Raw genomic sequence first — 23,723 nt, forward strand, 5'->3', positions numbered from 1 at the left:
GCGGTGGTCGGGGTCGCCCCTGTCCCTGTGTCGGCGACTTGCGCAGGACAGGGAGGGTCGGATGGAATGGGCGCACACGGCGACCCATGATCCCACTAGACTGCTAGAGCAACATTGTCACGACAGAGATGCTCAAAACACGATCCTCCTTGCAAAATAGCAAGGAATAGTAGCCTAGTAGGGTCGACGTATATATCTTTTTTTCTTTTTTTTTTTCAAACGGAGAAGGATTAATAATAATAATATGTTCATGCCAAATGAAAGAGCTGTATGGTGTGCCGTGGAGTTAAAGACCAGTGTTGGGGCGGCCTGTAGCACCAGTTCATTATTAGCACATCTTATTATAATTATTATTTGTTATTATTATGTTTCTGATTCCACCACTGTGATAAAATACATACTTACATAGCAGTCTTGAGTAAACAAATTGAGATAAAAGAAACACTTTATTTTGATCTCTGCAACAGTTTTGCATTTAATTATCTACAATTATAACGTTCCAACTTTCGGTTAATGAAGAGAAGCTCTTAAAAAACAACTAAAGCATGCGCGTATAAAACAAGTACGGAGTAGCAAAGAAATTAACTTTGGAAATGAAGTGCATCTGTTCACATTGCACTTATGTGAAATTAGGGTTTAAATCTTTTGGATTCTGATTTTGTACAGCTTGATATCGGCTTCTACTCCGAACCTCAGCAAATTGTCTCTGGTTTCTAAAAGAGAAAACACTGAAACCCATACATAAGGCTTTTTTTAGCAGCCACACTTGTTGGCACCAAATGTGGTAGGGCCTCTTGGGCCAGGCTAGACTGGAGGACTTTCGACCGGGCTCCAAACCAGCCCAATAATTCCTACACAACCCAACCCCTTTTTCACACGCAAGCCCATCTCGCTTTACGACTTCTTAAGCGCGGGAAACCCCAAATCCGCTCAAAATCACCTTCTCCATTCCACAGTCCACAACCTCCTCCATTCCCGTTCCCCAATTTCCCAAAACCCTAGAAAAATCTCGCGCGCGCAGCTTGGGCCGCTCACCATGAGCGCCCCTATGGAGATCTCCTTCTCCTTCTCCGCACCCCCACCCCCTCCCCCTCCGGATGCCGCGTGTGCCGCCACCGCTGCCCCGTTGCTGGCACCTGCCGCCCCCCAGGTGCTGCCGCCCCCTGTCGCCGCGGTCTCCTCCTCGCCGCCGCAGCAGCAGGCGGCTGTGGCTGCGGCCGTGGTTGCTCCTTCCCCGGCCGACGACAAGGTCCTCGTGTCAGGTGGGTGCCGCCACGCTCTCGTTGGGCACCATCCTAGCAATTTCGAATTCGAGTGCTGTTGACACGCCGATTTCGTGTGTTTTCCGTTTTTCATTTTGTGCCTGCTGCAGTTGAGGTACTGTTGCACGCCGCGAGCGCGGCTCGCCACGAGGACGTCCAGGTGGCGGTAGAGAGGTTCGTGCTTGATCTAGCCAGACTTTGTTCAGAAAAATACTCTTATCGTTGTTTAGTGATTTGGTGAGTAGTATGAGCAGTGCACGTGAGTTGGTTTAGAGATGGTGGGGGCTCTGAAAAATGTGAAATTAAGTGTTGACGGCCTTATTTTGCACTGAGCCATGCTTAAAATGTCTGATAAGAAACTTGTATTTCTGGATGAAGTGGCAGAATGCAAAGATAAAACAATGTGGCAAATCGGGACTGAGTTTTCAAGATTTTCTAATAGGTTCCCAGTGTGCACCCAAATGCTAAACAGTCAAATCACCTGACAAATAGCTAATACGAAGTAGAAACGTCAACTAGACAGTTTGTACACAGTATACAAAGTTTTGTATGGTACTAACAACAAGGTACCAGTCACCAGTTCAGCTGCAGAGGGCAGTGGAAACCACATGCACCAGTCACCAGTTTGCCACTGAAGCAGATCCCAGAGCCCAGATTAGTACTATGTCAGTAATCCACACTCCTGCCATTGCCATTCACAAATTAGTAATCAGAGCCCAGACTATGGAGTAGGAGCAAATTTGGAAAGAAAAAATGTCATACAATTTCCAAGTCCTGTGATTGATTAGTGGTTAGGTGGAGATTATTGGTTTGTGAAATGCTTATAAGCCAGTCAATGGCTTAGTGAAATTATGAAGAACTCAAGTGTTCTCTAAATCCTGTCGTTAGTAGTGGTATGCTAAGAAAATAGTGCGAAAAGGCTCATCTCTTTCTTGTCAACATGTGAATTGGTGGTGTAAAGCCATGGACCTAACATAGTTTTCTGAAGAAACTTTCTGCATTTTAATGCTAGCTTAAGTGCTTTATTAAACTTTTTCACACTAACTGCCATCTTCTCTCATGAGGTATTAAAATTTACTGTTGCTCATGCTTATAGTTTTGTACTCGCTCAATCAGGATGCTAGAAGCTCGAAGCTTAAGCTATGTTGATGGGCCTGTGCCAATTCCTGCTGATAATTCTTTTCTTCTTGAAAATGTCAAAAGGATACGAATATGTGACACTGGTATGGTCATTCACTTAGGCTGGGAATTATGGTTACTTGTGCTCTGTTACTCATAACATCCTTATTCTGAGTGCTAAACATTTATGCAGATGAGTGGGCTGAGAATCACAAAGTTCTCTTATTTTGGCAAGTTAAGCCTGTTGTGCACGTGTTCCAGGTATGAGATTCTTAATGTTTTACGTTTACTTCCTAATCACTTGCAGTTCTATCCAAAACTGATGTCATTTTTATATGTCAACATGATTCCATGTGACCATGTTGGTTATCTTGCTTCTTCACTCAGTAAAATGCTATAGCTGTTTTATCTGGACATACTTCCACCACTGCTGAATTTTAGCTGTTGTTTTGAGTTCAAGTTACAGTTGTTTCTTCTGGGGACATTTTACATCCTAATATTGATCCTGAGGAATGGTTTCGTTCCGAAACAAAAATCGTTCCATATTTTGTATCCATTCAATATACTAGCTGCTGTCCAGTTTATTCACCTCAAGCTCATTTGGTTATGCTGTAGCTGAGTGAAGATGGTCCTGGTGAGGAACCAAGCGAGGATGATACGCTCTCTAGCTTTAACGAGTGGGCCTTACCTGCCAAAGAATTTGATGGTTTGTGGGAAAGGTAAATACTGCTTATCCTTAACCACTTCAATCTCCATTTTTGTTCTGCGGATGATCTCATTAGTGTTTGCAGTTTACTATATGAAGTTGGTCTCAAGCAGAGGTTGCTGAGATATGCTGCCAGTGCTTTGCTTTTTACTGAAAGGGGTGTGGATACATGTCTGGTTTCATGGAACCGGTAAGCATCTGTAACACTGTTATACACATTTGCAGTCACTATTTATTTTACAAAAAACAAAGTAAAAGATTGTGTACTCTATAGAGTGAAATGATTCTTCATGGGCAGACCCAGTGCCGGAGGCTCCCACACGAGTGGGTTCTGGGGAAGGGAAAAACCGAGGCAAGCCTTCCCCCCGCAAAATCTGCGGAGAGGCTGCTTCGAAACCGCGACCTGGTGACTCAGTGAAATGATTCTTCATGCTTTTATTTTTTACAAATTACAGGATTGTACTTTTGCATGGTCCGCCTGGAACAGGAAAGACTTCCTTGTGTAAAGCACTAGCACAGAAACTTTCCATTCGCTTCAAGTCAAGGTCCGTGCTAAATGAGATATACTTTTTTTTACCAGATGTGTTATTCTTCACTGACACTTGTATATACTAGGTATTCTATGTGTCAATTGATTGAAGTGAATGCTCATTCGTTGTTCAGCAAGTGGTTTTCTGAAAGTGGAAAATTGGTATGCCTTTTTGTGCTAAGCTGTTATCATATGTTCATATGCATGAGCTCCTTAATTTAATAGTTCCTGAACCACTTTTATCTTTTCTGTATGGTGGATTCTGGATTGTCAAAATAAGAAAAACAGTATTTCTACATAAAACACCCACAAAGGGTATTTCCATTGAAATACCCAAACAGGAAATTAGCTCTTTCTCTTGTTTGATGATATTGTAATGGAATGACAACCTATTTCTTCTTTTTTCACCAACAAATCCGAATTATATTCTGGAAATATTGTCTTACTCACCCATAGTTACATCTGACAATCCACATTCTATCCATTGTCCTTTAGGTTGCCAAACTTTTCCAGAAGATCCAGGAGATGGTGGAGGAAGAAAGCAACCTGGTATTTGTATTGATAGGTATGTTCTTGAGTCGTGACAGGTGACCCTGAATGAGTCTGCTTTGTTTGATACCTTGGTCTGAATTAGATATGAGTCCACCCCCCTGATCACATCCTGTATGTGCATAGGCGCGCATGGACCCTGAATCCAGCACAGTTTCACTTAACCTCAGCATTGTCTCCTAGTTGAAGCAAGCAAACACATAACACAAGCAGTAGTCCTATAGAGTGCTACCTAAGGCTTGAGAAAATAGAGTACTTGATTTGCTGCATGCTATATATTTGAAACCTCAATCTTATATATGATATGTATATATATTGTAGATGAAGTTGAAAGCCTTGCTGCTGCCAGACAAGCTGCCATATCTGGCTCTGAACCTTCAGACTCCATTAGAGTAAAGTTTTCATCCTAATTTTTTTTTTCCTGATCATGTATTATTTCTTGGCTAATGTTTACACTATATTCTTCTCTTGTGCAACTTCAGGTTGTGAATGCGCTGCTAACACAAATGGACAAACTGAAGTCTTGGCCAAATGTTATCATTTTAACAACATCAAATATCACTACAGCAATAGGTACTAGATTTCCTGCCATTTGACTCTTTAACCGTAGGGCTATGAATAATCATCTTGACAGTCACACGTTGTTAGTTGGTTGAGTGAATCCCTTTATTATGAGAAAGCAGTTCTGCAGTCACACCACTAAACATAATAATATTCTTTAAGGTTGATGAACTATCCATTTCCATGGAAGCAAATTTCCTAATTTTTTTGATTAAAATAATATAATAGCTAACTTATAAATATCTTCTTGCCATCAAAATACAAATCATGTGTGCTCTGTAGAATTTCTTTCTCTTGGATCGACTACAGTCATGTTTTTTTTATGGGCACTCATGATTTGATCTCGCAGTTTGTTTCTGAGAACACTCTGTATAAGGACTTCTGTAATTACCTAATGCTTACTGTCTACTGGCAGATATTGCATTTGTTGACAGGGCAGACATTAAGGCATATGTTGGACCCCCTATGCTTCAAGCACGATACGAGATCTTGAGGTCATGCATACAGGAGCTCTTAAGAGTTGGCATTCTTACATATCCTCAGGTATGTCCTGCTTTGCCAACTTGGTGCCCAACTTGCCAACTTTTCATAGTGTTACTGTCACTGTATCAGCCTACCAGAGCTCATGATGGTTGCTTTGATCATGCAGAACTATGAGCGAATCTTTTTTCTTGATTTCAGTGGTAGCACTTTGCTTTTCAATTTTATTTACTGCAACTATTGGTAACCTTGAAATTCTCCAATTGTAGGGTAGTAGTGTGCCGTGTATTCTGAACTATTCGACCCTGAAGGAGAAGAAGCACTGTCCTGAGGCTGCAGACCCTGGTGCGTTTCAGTTATCCAGTCTACTCTATGAAGCCGCAAAACTGTGTGAGGTAAATAATGAAGCTGACCCACATGCTGTTTGCTGTAACCAAGGCTTCTCCATTTCTCGTTAAATGGTGGTGGCTCATATCTCTTTGCAGGGACTTAGTGGCCGGTCATTGAGGAAACTCCCTTTCCTGGCACATGCCTCTGTCACCAACCCTTCATGCTGCGATGCTTCTACTTTCTTGCATACATTGATAAAGACTGCGCAAAGAGAGGTCTTGGAGTCACGTGGTTAGTTACTTAGTTCAACCTTGAGACCTTGGCATCTTTTGGAAGAGCAAAATGCTAACAGTTCATTCCAAATGCCATGTTCCGGTTGTCCCTGATATTATGGTCAATTGCCAGGTCGCTACAAGGATAAGAAAGTCCATCCCATCTCTAGGGTTAGGTTAGTGTTTAAATGTAAAGAGAGAAGAACAAAGAATGAATGAACTGTCTTGACGCCCCTTCGAGATGTCCGTGCTTTACACGGATGAATAGTAATCATAGGATTAGATCTATGGTTAATACTAAGCCTAGTCACTACGTGTGAAGATGGATCCATGCGATGAGATCACCGGCTTGTGTTTGGTTGATCTGATTCTTAACAGTTAGGAGCTCAGAATGGATGTAAGGTGCCTATCTGATTGTCGCTTCAGCACATTTGATCTGTAGATCTTTACACAGTACGAGAAGCCATACAGTCAGGGACGGCTCACGGCTCGCTGTTGTCCCTTGCCAGTTAGTGCCATAATCTGGTGACTGAATCGGAATCGTCTCTTCGTTAGCGCAGGGGCAGGGTGACACCGGTGTCGGATTGAGCGCTGTCTGCTCAACGTCGCTTCATTGTCCCCTATCGGGCAGCGCTTCTTAGGTTGCACAATTAGTTTCTTAGTTACTCACAACAGCGTGTTTCACCGTCTAGCGGTGTCTTTTGTCAGTGTTTAAGTGTTTAACCTCATCACTTATGGTAACTCGCCATGATATGATGACGGGCGTGTAAGCTTTTCAAACTTCTTATTAATAAAACACGTGCTAAGCACGTTCTCGAAAAAAGAATCGGAATCGTCTCCATTGCAACTTGGAACCAGATCGTTGTTTAGTGCCTACCGTCATGTTCCTTTTCTAAACAGTCGTAATTGTACAGCCTCTAAACTTTTTTTTTTCGACCAATTTGGGGGAGAGTTCCCACCTACTGTATTGAATCGAGGGAGCTAAAGAGCTCGAACAAAGTATAAGTTACTTCCGGCATCCCAGAAGGTGTACAAAAGTGTATAGGGAAGGGTGTGGAGAACTGAGCATAGAGAGTAAAATTACGCGTTGTTACAACACTGAAGATAATCTATCTAGGCTGTCACACAAGCTTTATCCTTCTTGTACCTGCACGCCCAGGGACCGGCGTCTTTGATTGCTGCGCGTAGCACACAAGTCGTGGTGGTGGTCGCGGAGTCGAAGATGGTCGCGTTCCTAGCTTTCCAGATATGCTAGAGAATGATGAGCATCATATCAAGCCGAACCTTAGCAGGTAAATTGATGGTCCGTCCAATATCTCAGGGCGCTGTTTGGTCGCCAGCTTGTACAGCAATGTTGAGTCGGCTCCAGACGCTGGCTGCCTTTGGGCAAACGATGAAGATGTGGTTACTTGTTTCCAGAACTCCGGGACAGCTCGGACAGAAGCACTCGTCCAGCGGCCGGATGTTTTTCCAAAACAAACTTGCCCGAGAGTTGATTCTATCGAAGTGGACAAGCCAGCCAAAGAATTTTAGCTTCCCGGGGAACCTGCAGCCCCAGATTAGTTGCGGGCCAAGGAGTACGGGGTCTCCGGCATGGAGAGCATGGTAGGCTTCACGGGACGAGAAAGGATGGCTCCCCGGGGCGTCCATGAGCCGGCGGTCCGGGGAGTCGTTGAGGGAGACAGTGACCAACAAAGAGCGGAGCAGCTCCAAATCTGCTTGCGCCTGGTTTGTAAGCCGGGGATGGAGGGTGGCCTCGAGGCCATGAGTGAGGACATCCCTGGCATTACAGAGAGGCCGGCGGCTGTGAGTGAAGAGAGCTGGAAAGACAGTAGCCAGGGGCTCAGCTTTGGTCCACTTGTCGAGCCAGAAGGAGGTGGAGCCGCCATAGCCGACGATTACCTTCGTGAGGGATCTGAACCGCGGGAGCTCCTCGTGAACTATGCGGTCGAGGAAGCTAGTTGGGTCACTAGCCCCTAGATCACCAGTTGTGTTATGAAAGAACCATAAACCATTGTTTCCATGGAAGATCATCAGGACCAAGTAGTTTATAGACCAATTTCATGAGGAGGCAATGATTCTGATCTTCCAGATTGCGGACACCAAGACCACCAGCATCCTTGGAGAGGCAGACTCGGTCCCAAGAGACTAGGCACTGAGAACCATTACATTTATCACTTCCCCCAGTCCACAGGAAGGCCCTACGCCGGCTATCAATAAGGTCAAGCACGGTTTTGGGGATCAGCGGACTAGACACACGAACAAGCCGCTTACATTAAAGCCAACGTTTCCCTTATAGTTCCGGATAGACGATCGCACACGTGTGCTTTGACAACTTCGAGCTGTACCCCAAACATGTCTTATGCGTCTCACAGGAATAAAGAATTCAAGACAACTTCACAAAAGCAGATGAGAAAATTGGAAATTTGCACCTATGGCAAGTGGATATTGCCAAAGTGTCATCAAATTTGTGGGTTTCGTTAGGTTGCCCTTATGAAACGATACACATCCACTAAAATGCCATTTCATGATTTTAACTCTCATTTAATCTTCTTTGGCCAAATATCAGACCTAAAGTGGCAATTTTGCCCATATGTTGATTTCACCTCATCTTCTTATCCCCTCTCTTTAATTTCACCCCATCTGCGTGAGTGAACCCTCCCCCCAAGAGGAGACAAAAACCAAACAAATAAAACACCTTCCTCGGTCCAAGTATCACTACATCACAGTCTCTCTCTTGCGTCTTTCGATAAGCTATTGACAAACAAGAGAAATCCAATTACTTAACCAAGACCATTGCCCATGTAGTCTTGTGGTTCCACTGTTTTTCTGAGTGGTCACTCCAAGCTCCATTTAAACTCATTATTAGTTATCATCATCAATTGAATAACCATTTATCAAGTGTATCAACAGGTTATATTTTTTATAAAGATCATAATATATCATCATTGAACATACTCTAAGTCTCTTCACTCACTTGTTTTGGATTTCATCATTTGAGTGTGAAATCAAGATTCTAGTGCATTGCATTGAGTTATTTTATATTGGAAGCAATTTTCTTGCTACTCTTGGTGGTTGTCGCTGCCTAGACGACCTAGAGCTTGCAGACTCCGTGAAGCATAAGAAAGATTGTGTTGGTGTTCCGGAGAAGGATTTGTGAGGGGCTATTGTGGGAGGAGGTGAAGAGCGACTCTAGTTTAAAAGAGGTATTGAGTAGCTTCTTGTTGTATCCTACTGAAGATCAAGTGCTCAAGGCGCCTAGGCAACCTTTGTGGGTTGGAAGCTTGATAGAGGAGTGGTGAACCAAGAGCTCACCTAAACATGGACTAGGGGTGACCAGTAAGTCACCAATACCATGAAGATATACCTTGTGTTATTTTGTGTGGTATCTCTTGAAGCTCACTGTCAATTCTAGTACCTACATTGTGTTGTTTACATTCCTAGAATTGTTTTGCTTGCACTTGTCATCTTAGAAAGCAAATCTCTAGCTAGAAATAACATTATTAAGGTCATTTATGTTTCTAATCAAAATTACTTAGTGTCTTTGGTTTTAGTGGGCATCTGGCTATTCACTTCCCTCTAGCACATTTCTAGATCCTAATAACAACTGTGGGATGAGGATAGAGGAAAACCACATAGCATGTGCTTGGTTCATGTTTAAGACTTAGCCTGGCTAGTCAACTAAGCCTTGATAGCTAAAGACTGGCTTCGGCAATGCAAGATACAATTGTTTGTTTGCATTGACTAGCTTAGCATTCATAAGAAATGATATGTTTAGTTAACTGGCTTGTCTTGCATAGAATCACCCTATCCTTGCGTTGGTAAGCTTACCTTTGAGCCAAATTTTTTACAATTTAGCCCTTTTTTTAAAAGTTTCTCACAAATAGACCCTGGCGGAAAGAATTCAGAAAATGGACCCTGAGCTCGGTGCCATTGATGCTGGCGCCTACCTCGGCGCCAGCGTCTCTGGCGCCGAGCTCCTGGGCACGGAGGATAGCATGGCAGGGAGCTCGACGCCAGTCACTCTGGCGCCGTAGATCTTGGCGCCGAGCTTCCAGCATTTAACCTCGGCCCAACCTTTCTGCCCGAGCGTTCTTCCTCTTCTTTCTCCTCCCTCTCGGGTTTTTCCTCTCTCCCCACTTCACCCTACCTCACGAATCTGCATATTGGACCTTGAAAACCTTGATTTGATCCGTAGATCTTTGAGAGCAACGTATCCTCGCTCCCCTCCTAGTTTTTTTCGCATCGATTCGGTATATATTAGTCGGATTTTTCAACCTAAGAATCGTCATCACTTAGGGTTTCATTGTATCCCTCAATATATATATTATACAACCGTTGGATAATGCCAAGGCGTGGAAAAAGCTAGCAAACATAGGCCCTGTTTGGTTCAGCTCATCTGAGTCTCGCTTATAAGCTGAGCAGGATTATCTGATAAGTCGCGATACGTAGAATCTAAGCTGAGCGTTTGGCTGGCTCGATTATTTTGGGATGGATATTTTGCACTAGAAACCCTGACTTTTCTCAAACTATGTAGCAATGTTTACTACTATTCCTGTGAGTCTATAGCCTTACTACTTGACCCAAATAAAAGTTTCTATTTACATCCAGGTCCTTCTTCGTGGGGGAGAAGCTATGGTGCGGGCTCCGAGACGGGGAGGAGCTCTCGGCGAGGGGGAGGAGCTCCGGCGGCCGGCGGAGCTGCGGCTGCGGGCGGATGAGAGGGGGAGGAGCTCCAGGCGAGGAGGAGCTCTGGCGGTAGGCGGAGAAGCGAGCGGGCGAATCCGTCGACGGAGCTACGGGCGGGCGGATCCGCCGGCGGAGCTGCGGCGGATGAGAGGGGGAGGAGCTCCAGGCGAGGAGGAGCTCCAGCGGCCAGCGAAGAAGCGAGCAGGCGGATCCGTCGGCTGGAGCTGCGGGCGGGCGAATCCGTCGGCGAAGCTGCGGCTGCAGGCTCCGAGAGGGGGAGGAGCTCCCGGCGAGGGGGAGGAGCTCTAGGTGAGGAGGAGCTTCAGCAGCCGGCGGATTTGCTGGCGTGCAGAGCTGCGAGCAGAGGAGACCCGAGCGAGCGCTCGGGAACGCGGCTCGCGTTTTCCAAATCGCAGCCCTTCGGTCGCTTTTCCAATCGCCGTTGCAGAGAGGAAATCGAACGCGAACGCCGCGTTTGCGATGGAGACCGCCGCGAGCCATTTGACGGGATTATCCTGCTTCTCCCGTTGCGAACGCGCGATGAGCGGAACCAAACAGGGCCATAGGCGCATGTAGTTATGTTATGGGTTCATTGTTGTGCATCAAATGGAAAACCCTCGGTTTAGGGTTTAATGTTAACTGCTTTCGTTTCTTAGAATGAAATTGGTTGTATTGTAGTTATGGTTCTCATTGATATTTATTTGTGATGTTTTGATTTATGTTTGTTAAATTATATCCGTTTTGTTAGATGCAAGAAATGTTTCGGGAGGAGTTTTGGCGAAAACGGGGCCGTCCTCAAGAATTATACCCCGACGCGTCTAGCAAAGATGCCCCCGTCCCTCCTGACCTCCCTTTCCCTAACTGTGACTGTGGTTTCTCGGCCCATGTTTTTATTCGAAACATCCGGACACAGCGGCGCGTTGCTTCTACACATGCAGTCGTTTTAATGTAAGAAATTATTTCCACTATCCTTTTTCTTTATTTGTGTAAGTATGCTACTAATATTTTGTTGGAATCTCGTTGTGTAGGACCATGAGAGGTGCTTTTTCTTTCAGTGGATCGACGGTGCAGACAAGTTTGATCCTAGGTACCTCCTTTTCGACGATTGGTTTAGAGGGAGACATCCACATGAGCACTTCAAGCGGTGGGTTCCACCCCCCTAACCCTCCGCCAATGACGGCTAAGGAGAAGCACGTAGCCATAGTTAGACGACTTGAGGAACCTCCTCTGTGCGATTGCGGAGATCGAGCTGTGATAAACCCTGAGAATACGTTGGAGTTTGTGTGTCCAAACAAGCATGAAGTAAGTGCAAAGTGCACAAACCCTCCATGGGCAGCGTTCCTTGTCACACACAACTATGTAACGGCGCTCGTATATGAATGCAATACCCTGTAAGGCCTCTTTCGTATCACTGCAAAAGCCTTATAACCACCTCTTCAAAGCAGGGAGGTCATTGAACACCCTCCCATTCTCAATTACCATTTCGGACCGACCTCCAGGAGCTTCTAGGAGCTCATCATCACGTCCTTCTGCAAACGCCTGATCAGAATGAGCAAGATCGCTGAACTCGTGAACTCTAGGACTCACGGCGGCCAGGAAAGATACGCCTCATCATCTCAACATCACTCTCCGTTAGCTCTCCAACAGGGCGATCATCATCAGAATCAAGTGCCCTAGCCATCTCATATGGCTCTGAATCATGCATAATTTCAACACTATTGGAGCCATGGAATCCATCTCCAAAGTGCACTTGCGCAGCAACAAGGGGCACATCCACATTCTCAGGAATGTCTCCTGCAACATCGATACAGAAATGAGGAAAGAATAAAAGAAATAGATGTAAGGAACGGGGTAAGCTCCCAAAAACCATGCGGTTAAGACACTTACTCAGATGATTCTGTGTCAAAGGGATCTCATAAGGAGGATATGCCACGAAAACATGAGTCTGACAACCATCTACAAATACCGCATTGGGGGGCAGATTGAGCATCGGGAACTATAGGTGCAATCTGCACATGCAGGTAAGGTTCCAGAACGGGAGGGTCGATGTGTGCCTAATGATCCATTGCTGGGGTAAACCCATGACGGATGGGATCAACTAACACCCGACACACAACCACGTCAAACATTGCAGCTGGCTCTTCATAGCCGATCTCACATAGTTCTCCCACTGATCCGCACAACCAATTGAGATCATTCGCCTGAAGATGTTCGGAGGAGAACCTAGGAGTGCCAGTACACCATCAACTGCAATGTCATCATCTCCAAGGCAATGCAGCTCCTCCCGAGCCTTTGCAACCATCTCACTAAATGAAGGTCTATCATTGAATAGCACAGGCAACGCTTTGCATATCAAGGAACTCAACATATCCATAGCAATCGTTTCAACGGTGCCTCCATGATATATGATCACTAGGTTGTCCATCTAGTTCAAACACGTAACGAAACACATGCCTTTAGGTCAAAATTAGACGATAGATAGTACCTAACAAGTACTTTCTAGCTACAAACTAAGTAATCAAGATAATAACTACGTATATATATATATATACAGTGTACTCACTAAATAGCTAGATCATATGTAGTTAACTAAATATGTAACTACATATCTAAGTAGCTATCTAACTATATCTATGAACCTATGTATCTATGCTACTATCTATCTACATATATATCTCACTAGATCACTAACTAAATCAACTACCTGAGTCATCACATTAACTAGTAAATAACAAATGCCAACTAAGTAGGTACATTACATATTCATAATTTTTACCTTCCAAACGACTCTAGCTCCGCGGACGTCGAAGGAGTCGCCAGCGGACGATGGGCTTGGGTTAGGCCCGATGAATCCGGAACCGGCGGTGGCAACTGGCCGGCCACTGTAGGTGGCGGGGTCGGCGATGGCCGGCGGCCGACGACAGCGATGGCGCGCGGCGGGCGCGGGATGTCCGGGGCTACCGCGCGGCGAGTCCGGCTCGACTGGGCCGGCGGGAGGCAACGCCGGCGCTGGACGGCGGCAAACCACGGTGGCGAGGCCGGCCGGTGGAGGGCGTCGCGGTGCGGGGGGGGCGGTAGCAGCCTCCGGGGGCGTGCGGATACACAAACAGGCGGCGGGGGGCGGCGCGGCCAATGGGCGCTGGCCCGTCCGCTGGGCGCGCGGCGCGGGGCTGCCTCGGGGCGCCGCGCGCGGCCGCGGTGGCCGTGGCGCGGTGCGGGACGAGGGCGGCGGGCGCCGGCTTGCTAGGGCGAAGAGGGAGAAGAAGAGAGGAAAGGCGCGGGCCCAGTAGGTATTAAAGGCTCGGCGCCATTAACGTTGGCGCCGAGCTCGGCGCCATTAACGTTGACGCCGAGCTCGGTGCCAAGATCTACGGCGCCGAGCTCAGCGCCAGTCAGACTTGCGCCGAGCTTCCTGCCATGCCATCCTATGTGCCCAGGAGCTCGGTGCCAGAGACGCTGGCGCCGAGGTAGGGCCAGCATCAATGGCGCCGAGCTAAGGGTCCATTTTATGAATTCTTTCCGCCAGAGGTCTATTTGTGAGAAACTTTCAAAAAAGGGGCTAAATTATAAAAAATTTGGACATTTGAGACATTTTAACGAACATGTGACGAGCACAGATGTCAAACCGCCACTGTCACAAGCATGCTCCTCTGTGAAAACAGCCCCCAAAAGCAGCGTGGGGTGCTCTTGGAGCTTGGCACGGTGCTCGGAGGTGTGGAAGATGCAGGTGCAGAGACCTAAGGGCTGGAGGTGAGGCAGCAAGGACCTGAGTCAGGAGGTGAGGCAAACACTAGCCAAGCCTGGCTCCGCGAAAACAGTCGCCCAACACGTTTTTGCTAAGCCTGGCTAAGGGGATGTTCGTGCACTGGCTACGAGCCCCCTTAACAAGGCCACCAAACACTTAAAAGTTACATCGCAAAGCTTGAACAGAGATAGCCTTACAACAAAACACTCCTATAGTGGGGAGACAAAGGAAAACTCTCCCATAGTGGGGAGACAAGGAAGGAAGAAGATTTTAATAGGTGCATTCATCGTGTACTTATTTGGATCGTTCAACTCGTCGCATTGGGGTCTGCATTTTCAAACGGGGAGTCTTTCCTATAGGCCCCTTGATTCTTAATGATTTGTGAACTGGCCTCCAGCGAACGGGTAAGTGATTATTTTTTCAAGGATTCTGTTAGTGGCAGGTAGTACAAAAGGATTAGCAGATCAGTTCATTAAGGACATCAAACTTGAACCAGAAATCGTTTGACCACACCCATAAGCTACTGAGCATACTCCAGTGCTAAGAACTTACAAATTCTGTAGTACTACAAAATTGGGAACAAGTCCTACTGTCACACAATGAGCACTGGCTATGGACAGAAAATGTACAGCTGAATCCCTTGAGGCCTTGATACATACAATTGACAATGTATAAGTACGACACTGGAGACGAGAATGGCGGATAGCTCTGACATGACATTAGATCACATGTTAAATTTTCTGTAGCACATTTACATACGTATAGCTCGAGAAGATGACAAACAATCTTCTAAACCTGCGAAGACACATGGACATGTTGATTATCTTTAATTCAAAAAAGAGCTTCCCTATATTTGAGAGAAAAAAACACATTCCGTAACAGCTGAGTCAAACACAGCCCATATTGTTTCCTGATACAACTAAAAGGTATTGATAGATGCCATCTTGATGATACACTGTATTGGCAGCAATTAGCAAGTCGCTGACTCATTATGTCGGGTTCATGAACCCGGGGTCCTTCGTGGACCGGCTTCCCAACAAAGCCTCAGCCCAGTGGACAGCGTTGCGAATGACGCGCAACTCCTGGGCCGGCCCAAATACCTAAACGACAGGTCAGAAGAGCGATCCAATCTCCGACCGGAAGGCTGGCTGAGGAGGAACGACGCCCGCTTCCGACTCCAGCCCGCCTCTCCAACCGGAAGGCCTCGCTAAGGAGGAACAACGCTCGCTTCCGACTCCGGCCCGCCTCCGGACGGCCTCTCCGACCGAAAGGCCTGGCCAAACACCACTTCCGACTCCGACCGCGCCTCCGGGATGCGCCGAACCCCTACTTATATCTCTTCTCCGCCTGGCGCAATCAGAGCCGACTGGGACCAACCGACCGGGGACGCCCGCTCGGCGAGGGTCAGGAAACGGACGGAGAAAGTAAGGCAGGGCACTCAAGTCAACCGCAATACCGAGGACCGTACCCTGTACACCTGCAGGACAGTACCAACAGGGCATGTCAGAAGGGTACCCTGCAACCTTCCTGGCATGTCAGAACCCAAGCAGTGTTATAGGCGTCGACATTTGCCCTACAGTGTTGTGGGCGCCATCAACTCTCATACCAGACAAACACGGTAAACTCCCCCCCACATGCCTCTGGGCATCAACAGTGTTGTGGGCGCCGGCATTCACCATACCAGGCGTACATGGTAAAATCACCTACATGCCTCTGGGCATCAACAGTATGGCAGGCACCGACGTCTGTCATACCAGAAGAAGACGACGCAACCTCCCACATGCATCTGACATTAACAGTGTTATGGCGCCTACAATCATCTTGTACCCGACGGCGTGGGCAACAAGACTTAGCGTACGTACACTCTCCCTCTCTCACTTGTAAAGGCCATCTCCTTCATCTATAAAAGGGGATGCGCTCTCTCCCAACAAAGGGATCGAATCGGTCCACAACAACTCGAACAACACACACGATCCGATCGACCAAGGATCTCGATTCGACGGTGTAGTTGTTTTAGAAAAACATTTGGTAAAATAGATTGACCTAGCTGTTGAAGGCATTGAAATATCCGTAGTACCCTTTTATATTATTTTCTTCTTTTTTTCTCTTACTTATTTTTTCTTTTCTTTTCTCTCTCCTTATGTATCTTCTCTATCTACGTATACGAACATCCGAACTGCACACACACGGACTCCTTCCCTTTGGGTTCGCGGCCTCACCTCCTTCGCGCGCATCTGCGCCGCTCCGCACCCGCGTGGCCACGCGTCCGGCTGTGGCCAGCCAAGCGCCGTCATTGCCGCCTGGGTGCGCGCTGGGCAAAGCTCCGCAGCCGCTGGTCCAAACTCGCACACGGACTCCTGCCCTCACGGCCTCGCCTCCGTCCCGTCCGCGTGCCTTTTGTAGATCAGAATTTATCGCCCTCTGACTCGAACTCGATGTCAACACGACTCGCCTTGCCTTTATCTCTCTGGTCTCCATCCTTCTACCTTAGAGGATCTCCAAGAGTACCTAATATTTTTATTTAACTTTTTTTCCTCGACCTAATCTTAGATTTTTGATGTTTTGTATCAGAAACCCTGAGTTTGTTTCTATACCCTTTTAAGTACTCCCGCAAGATCTTTCTCCCTTACGCTTTTCTCACCTAAAACCTTGTCTTTCCTCATTTTTCTTTCCCACCTCCTTAGTTTTTTTTCGGTTCGGACGAGGAGGTCGACAGTACGAGTCTTGGACTTTCGATGGGGCGCGCGCATGAAATCTTCGTGGACGAAACCTGTCGATACTTTTTAAGTAGCGATAACAGATCTATATAATCTCTCTATATATTTCTATTACAATCCACGGCGCACTACCACCTCTAGATGTCTATGATTTTTTTCAACCGTCCTTTTTTTTCTTCCCACTAGGTTCGTGTTCGTGCGTTACTACTTACTACGGGACAACTAAACTTTTATACTAAAACACACAGATTACATGATAAGATAACAATACTGTAAAATATCACTTTAACGTCGATATTTAATTTATAGTATTGTTATCTTATTATGCGATCTCTGTGTTTTTAGTATAAAAGTTTAGTTATCCCGTAACAACGCACGAGATAGCTAACAATTTATACTAAAAACACATGGATAAGGCCCGATAAATGGTTACTAGCGAGATCTTTTCCTTAAGAGTTAAGGCATTTCTCTTTATTCATTATCCTATCCATTTACTACCCAAAAATTATACGGGAGGGAGAGTTTAGTTTAAGCAAAATTCTTTTTTCATGATGCATGAATTGACCTATTCGTTCGCTCGTGCCAGAGTATAGCGACATTCGTATATAATTTTTAGCACAGCGCACACTCACTTTTCGTACACTAAACGACTCTTACGTAGCGTAAGTTAGTATACCTGTAGAAGATTGATTAGATAAAACCAGTGCCACTATGCTAGATAGACCATATTACTAGGGCTTATACATATTTACGTAATTTATCGCATCCTATTTTTCGCAAAGTTTTTGTAAGTCAAATTTTAGGTTTTGAAGAGTTTTTTTAACTCGTAGACTCATTATTGGCTTTGATACCACCTGTGGCATAACCGCTCAAATAACACGTTTTCGGAGGTGCTCGTCTTTCATTAGACACTAAGCACCTCGAAAGTGAGTTACACCGAACAGTTCCGTCGAGCATACCCTAAAGAAGAACTCGAAACAATCCACGTTTTTACATCCAGAATCCAATAATGAGTATGAGCTTATAATACTTAGTCCATTTTATACAACAAAAGTTCTTAAAAATTATTTATTACAATACCAGAGTTCAGAGTACGATAATTAAACAGCGGAATGAAAATAAGCATCTAGCGAAAATGATACAAGGATCTATCTGTGTCTACCAGAAGAATCCTCCACACAAGAGTTACTCCTCAAGCTGCATCTGTAATAGGGTAAAATAAACCCTGAGTATACAATGTACTCGCAAGATTTACCCGACTAGTAAAAATAATTTTCCCGATTCCAAGGAATATGGTAGGTAATATGGATATGCTATTTTCTTTTTTTTTGCGAAAAGCATTACTAATAGTTCATCCTTACAGTCAAGTTTTATTAGTAGTCATGATTACTTTATTAGCTAACCATTCTAGGTAAGCATATGTTCTACTATCAAACAAGGGTTAAACCATTAGAACCATTTTACCATCTTTCATCTTCCAGTTCTTACTACGGTGCTAGACCATAGCCAAGTCGTAACGTCTCACAAAAACAGCGATTCATGAACCGATGTATCACAGCTGGGTACCCCGAAACACATGCTCCGTTTGTACCCCAGACATAAACAAGACTAACCCATTCCACTATTGTCATGGGGTCCAGGTCTTAGTCTAAATTTGGACTCCAAGCCCCACACTTGAGACCTAGTCTTTGTATGGTGCTTAGACCTCCACATTTCTCCGCCTCCAATCAGTCGGTCAGAAAAAGAGTCGAAACCCACGACAGGAGTGTAACGAGCCTTCCCGCTCCTATAAGCAAGTATGTGCTCAGGATAATAAGTCTGTGACCTGACTACCATCCACAACAATGGACGGTCCTTAATCGACACTAACAGAGAAAAAAGTGTAACCAAGTCAAGCCCTATTGGTCGCGGGACGTAGTCTGTTACACCCACCAATACCCATACCATATTTCTGCTCAGTCTCCATTTTTCTTTCATCATTTTATCATGAGAGTAATTATAATAATCACCTATTGTGAGTAACGACAGGTTACTCACGCTACCAAAAACCTAAGCATAGCAGCTACTCGAACCTATACTAGTAGGACTCATAGGACAGTTATATCTATGTATGTGGTTCACATAAATTCCTGTAATATAAATGCACATCACATATATATATATATATATATATATATATATTCAGTGATTATAAAAAATAAGAGTTATGCACCGGACTTGCCTTAGGCAGGCGTGGTGTCAGCCTGAGTCAGTTAGTGACGGCTCTTGGGGGTATGTCCCTCGGTATCCTTAAGACAAGACATGGGCCGCACCATTAGGAGTGGTCCAGCCCACAACGTTAAGGCGTGCACGGCACTGCTCGGTGTGCACCACAAGACATTGTTATATATCAAATATGCCTACTTTACTTATAACCCTACTTCCTCCAGAGTATATAAGGAGAGGTAGGGGTCCCCTAGCGGAGAGGATCCATCATGATTCATCTACATCTATTATTGACATATAAGCAATACAATCAGACGTATGACATAGGTATTACGCCTTTACGGCGGCTGAACCTGGATAAAATCTTGTGTCTGTCTTGCCGCCACCATCTTGTTTTGTAGCTTGCGCATCGTCTGCCGATATATTTACTACCTTAGGCATACCCCTAGGTAGACTGCCGACCATATTTCGTCGACAGGCTCTGGAACCTTCTCCTGCATGAGAATCTCCTCCTCGTACTCCTCGATGATCTCCTCAAACTCATGATCACCGGTGATCACGGTCTCTGCCAACTCATTCTCTACATGCATACGATGATGATGCAACACTTAGCATTTATGCAACAACAACTCTTAAAATAAGAATACATATACTAAGCTACTAAGCTAGCTCTAATGACTAAGGTACGAAGCTAACTATCATTTTTACAAGCAAAGTGTTGAGTTCAACTAACAAACACCTAGCTTTACAAATGAAGAATATATCTTTATTTTTACTAATGATTTGATGTACATTGAAATAAAGAGCATTTAACTACCCTAATACTTAGTCTATTCTAAAACTACAAAAATTACGGTGAGCACATAATAATACAATGAAGCTACCATAAAAAATTTTAGGACTAAAGCTATCACGAATTTACCACAAAATTCCTACAATATTTAACCTAATAATATTAAACATTTTCAAATGATTTAATAGCTCCTGGTATCAACATATATATATATGAACTAAATACACAAACAGATAAAGCATAATTTAGAAACTTAACAAAATTTATTTCATAATTTTAGACACCTACATGATTTTATATGATTTACCAAAGATCAGCTCAAAAATTATATTAGAAAAATATTTCTATTTCCTTATGAAAAGAAAAAACGAATTCTCCTGCGCGGCCCACGCGACACAGCGCGCGTGAGCGCGCGGCGGCCCTCGGCGGGGAAACCCCGTGCGTGCTGACGTGTTTGCAAAATAGACCTCACACTTCTCTCAAATTACAACTAAGGCTCGTTCGCTTCGCTGAAAAAATAAGCCAAAATACTGTTTCGACTAATTTGCTGTGAGAGAAAAATATTATTCTGGCTGAAAAAAACAAGCTGAAAAAGACAAATTATAAGAGAAGTGAACAGGGCCTAAGTACTAATACTATTTTCCTCTCTCTTAGAACTTCTCACTTAACCCCCTGACATTTCCCTAATTCACCCGCGCGCACTCCCGGTGACTCAGTGTACGGCGACGCGGCGAGCGACGGCACTGAGCGCCTACGCCGGCCACTTGGGACCTACGCAGGCCCACCTAATTGGTCAATCACCATCTCTGACTCGAGCGGCTATGCTAAGCGGCTGTGTAGGGTGACACGACTGGCTGGGAATGGCTACAGCGGCGCGCGGCCATCCATGACGGCAGCGTCACTATTCTGGTGAGCTAGGACAGCTACAGACCTAATCGGTTAGCGCATGAGCATTAGGAGGCTACCAAAGACCAGGGCAAGGTGACAGTTGGGGTGGAAGATGACGGTGGAAGGTTGGCCACGTGCGTCCGAGCCATGCGACGACACACCACGGCGGCTCGGTAGTGGTGGCGGTAGCGGTTCGACTAAGGCACGCAAGGTGGAGAGGAAGTCAAGACGATGCTAGTGGTGCAGGTGAATTAGCTCGAGAGGGACGATGGGAGAGCTGCCCACACCCACGGTCGGACGTGGCCTTATCAGCACGACGGTGGAGAAACTCCAAAATTGGAGCTTGGCCGTGCTGCTTCAAAGCTAGGTGGGGTCGGGTAGCGAGAGGACGTGATGGTGAAGCCGTGGATGCGCTGAATTGAATGGAGGTGATCGTTCATAGGGCAATTGATGGCGCGGCTCGGCAGCGTCAGCGGAGGAAGAAAGAGAGAAAGAGAGAGACGGAGAGCGATAGGTGGGCTTGGCTCATCCTCGCCTTGGTGAGACGCGAGCGGCGTGATCAGGACACCCACGTGCAGGCGCTACGGACAAGGCGTGCACACGTTCGATTGGCGTGGCCTGCGCGGCCATAGTGTCTTAAATGATAAGGCGACGGCGGCTCGGCCATGTGCGCGCGGCAGTGGTGGCCTTGAACTGGGCTGGCAGCGGCGTAGAGAGTACAACGGACAGACACAGACGCGATGGCGATGCGACGACAGCGACAGCGTCGCGACGCGAGGTGGGTCGATAGTGCGGCGAGGCAGCAATGGGCGGACCGACGGTAGTGTAGCGCGGGGCTGGACAGCAGGGCACGGGGTCAGCGACTCGCTGCGATCGGCCTCGGCCAAACCCAGGCGGCCCGACCGGCCCAGCGTGGCGGCATAGGTTGACCGTGCGGGACGCGGCCATGTGCGCGGCACGAGGAGGCCGTGTGGTGACCGCGCGCACGACGCTAACCATCCCGAAATTGTGACGCGCACGACTTTTAAAGCGTCCAAAACGGCTAAACGGTTGCCCTATGAGCCAAACCATCTTCACTATGCTCAAGATGGCATATGAGGCTACCAAATTGAGCTATAACACTACACCACCCCTTAACCTAATCTATCAAAATAATTTGCTAAACATAACAATGTCTAGCTGTTGACAGACTTGGAAATTTTCTAAGTTTTGAGCCGAATTTGATTTCAATTTGCGATTTCTAAGCTAGTGAAAATATTAGCTAGTAATATCATTTTTTGACAGCAAGTATTTCACTGTCATCTACAAGATTTGTACTTCAAACTTTATTTAAGTATCACACACATGTTCTATAGTATTTTTGCTTAATAAAAATTAGTTTTAAACCCTACTTGATATACCTGAACTATTGAATTAATTTTCGTTTAATATTTTTATTAGTCATTTTAAGTTACAAGAAATTTATCTACACATTCTATCAAATGCATTAACACATAAACATGATGCTCGTGACATGTTTTTAGTAGATGATTTAGGATGTAGCACCGAAGGTGTTACACAGATGCATGTTTCAAATAATTCATATATCTTTAGACGTATATTGCAAGTGTTGCATCTAAATGTTTCAAAAGTAGATCAGGTGTTGCACCTTCTTCTTCAGTGTTTGCTTCTGCTCCTGGCGTCGGCTGGCTTCCGCCACCCTCTCCCCCTCTTTTTCGAGGTTGGATGTTGGGGGCGGAGCGGACTCCACGTCAAAATGGCTACAGGCGTGAGGGTCCTGTTCAACTGGATGTCCGGGTCCTAGCAACCCATATATATTTATTGGCTAATTGAAAAGAAACGAGAGGAGGGGAGTTCGGACTCGGGAGCAGTCCATGTCTGGGCCCGGTCAGACTGCTCTCGAACCAGCTCCTCTAGTTGCCCTAGGCCATGTTTAGTTCGTCCAACTCAGCGCCGAACATACTGTAGCGCTCTATAGCGCACTGTAGCATTTTCGTTTGTATTTGGTAATAATTGTCCAAACATTGACTAATTAGGCTCAAAACGTTCGTCTCGCAAAGTACAACCAAACTGTGCAATTAGTTTTTGATTTTGTCAATATTTAGTACTCCATGCATATACCGCAAGTTTGATGTGATGGAGAATCTTTTTTTTATATAGTGCCAAAGTTTGAATTTTGGTGGAACTAAACATGGCCCTGGTCCTAGGGGCTCCATGGTCGGCGTGCCCGGCGCGTCGCCGTCACTTGCTCTGTAACCTCTGTTCATCTGCCACCGCCTCTTGCTGCGCACGAAGTCACACACGCCCAGTGGGTCGCTCGCGGCGTCACGGATACTATTTTTATTTGAACTTATTCACGGATACTATTTGGTGCTTGGTTTTGGCGTCATCTGCTGGATTACGGCATCGACAGGTCGTCGAGTCGAGTCCCCTAGAGCCACAGAGCCCACGACACGCAGGACCGGAGTTAGTAATTACTGCACTTCCTCTGTGATAGCGTCGAGCAGCAAATCGTGAGCACACGCGGACGCCATGACACGAGAAGAGCCTCGGCGGCACCGCACCTAGCTAGAGATTGAAGCTGCAAGGCATGGGACGACGTATCATAGAGGCTGTTCGGCTGGCCTAAAAAAAACTAAAATACTGTTTCGAGTGGTTTGTCGTGAGAGAAAAATACTATTCTAATTAAAAGATATTGTTCACATAAACAGTAACCACATGAGTGGACTGGCCAGCACCAGCCAGCCAGCCGAACACACTAAGAGCTTCTTGTAGTACTAGCACGTACAGTACGTAGCGTCGTATCTACACATTGCGAGCTGCGCCTGCGCCTGCACTGCACAGCTGTTGCGCTGCCACTAAGTAGGGCCTTGATTCA

The 23,723-nt window shown here is 45.9% G+C and overlaps 1 protein-coding gene across 2 annotated transcripts; it reads left to right on the forward strand.

Annotated features, from left to right (window-relative positions):
• The first annotated feature begins 974 nt into the window (after positions 1–974).
• On the forward strand, positions 975–6,330 carry LOC136493402 (pachytene checkpoint protein 2 homolog). Of its 2 annotated transcripts, XM_066489486.1 has the most exons (15): positions 976–1,262; positions 1,373–1,436; positions 2,379–2,485; positions 2,575–2,642; positions 2,997–3,100; positions 3,173–3,277; positions 3,543–3,632; positions 3,703–3,778; positions 4,112–4,181; positions 4,487–4,557; positions 4,648–4,738; positions 5,142–5,269; positions 5,476–5,601; positions 5,692–5,827; positions 5,942–6,330. In XM_066489486.1, the coding sequence occupies exons 1-15, from the start codon at positions 1,037–1,039 to the stop codon at positions 6,025–6,027; spliced, it is 1,548 nt and encodes a 515-aa protein (XP_066345583.1). In that variant the 5' UTR covers positions 976–1,036; the 3' UTR covers positions 6,028–6,330. The 2 variants fall into 2 exon arrangements, with proteins under 2 accessions (XP_066345584.1, XP_066345583.1); XM_066489487.1 differs by lacking the exon at positions 5,942–6,330 and having other exon boundaries at positions 975–1,262; positions 5,476–5,551; positions 5,645–5,792.
• The last annotated feature ends 17,393 nt before the right edge of the window (positions 6,331–23,723 follow it).

Source organism: Miscanthus floridulus, chromosome 11 (assembly GCF_019320115.1).
Source record: "Miscanthus floridulus cultivar M001 chromosome 11, ASM1932011v1, whole genome shotgun sequence".
Taxonomy (NCBI): Eukaryota; Viridiplantae; Streptophyta; class Magnoliopsida; order Poales; family Poaceae; genus Miscanthus; species Miscanthus floridulus.

Excerpts from the sequence above, each read along its gene's own strand:
- LOC136493402 (XM_066489486.1), top strand. The coding sequence starts at position 1,037 with ATGAGCGCCCCTATGGAGATCTCCTTCTCCTTCTCCGCACCCCCACCC. Across the intron at positions 1,437-2,378 it reads GTCCAGGTGGCGGTAGAGAG|GATGCTAGAAGCTCGAAGCT; the intron begins GTTCGTGCTTGA and ends TCGCTCAATCAG. Across the intron at positions 3,779-4,111 it reads TTTCTGAAAGTGGAAAATTG|GTTGCCAAACTTTTCCAGAA; the intron begins GTATGCCTTTTT and ends ATTGTCCTTTAG.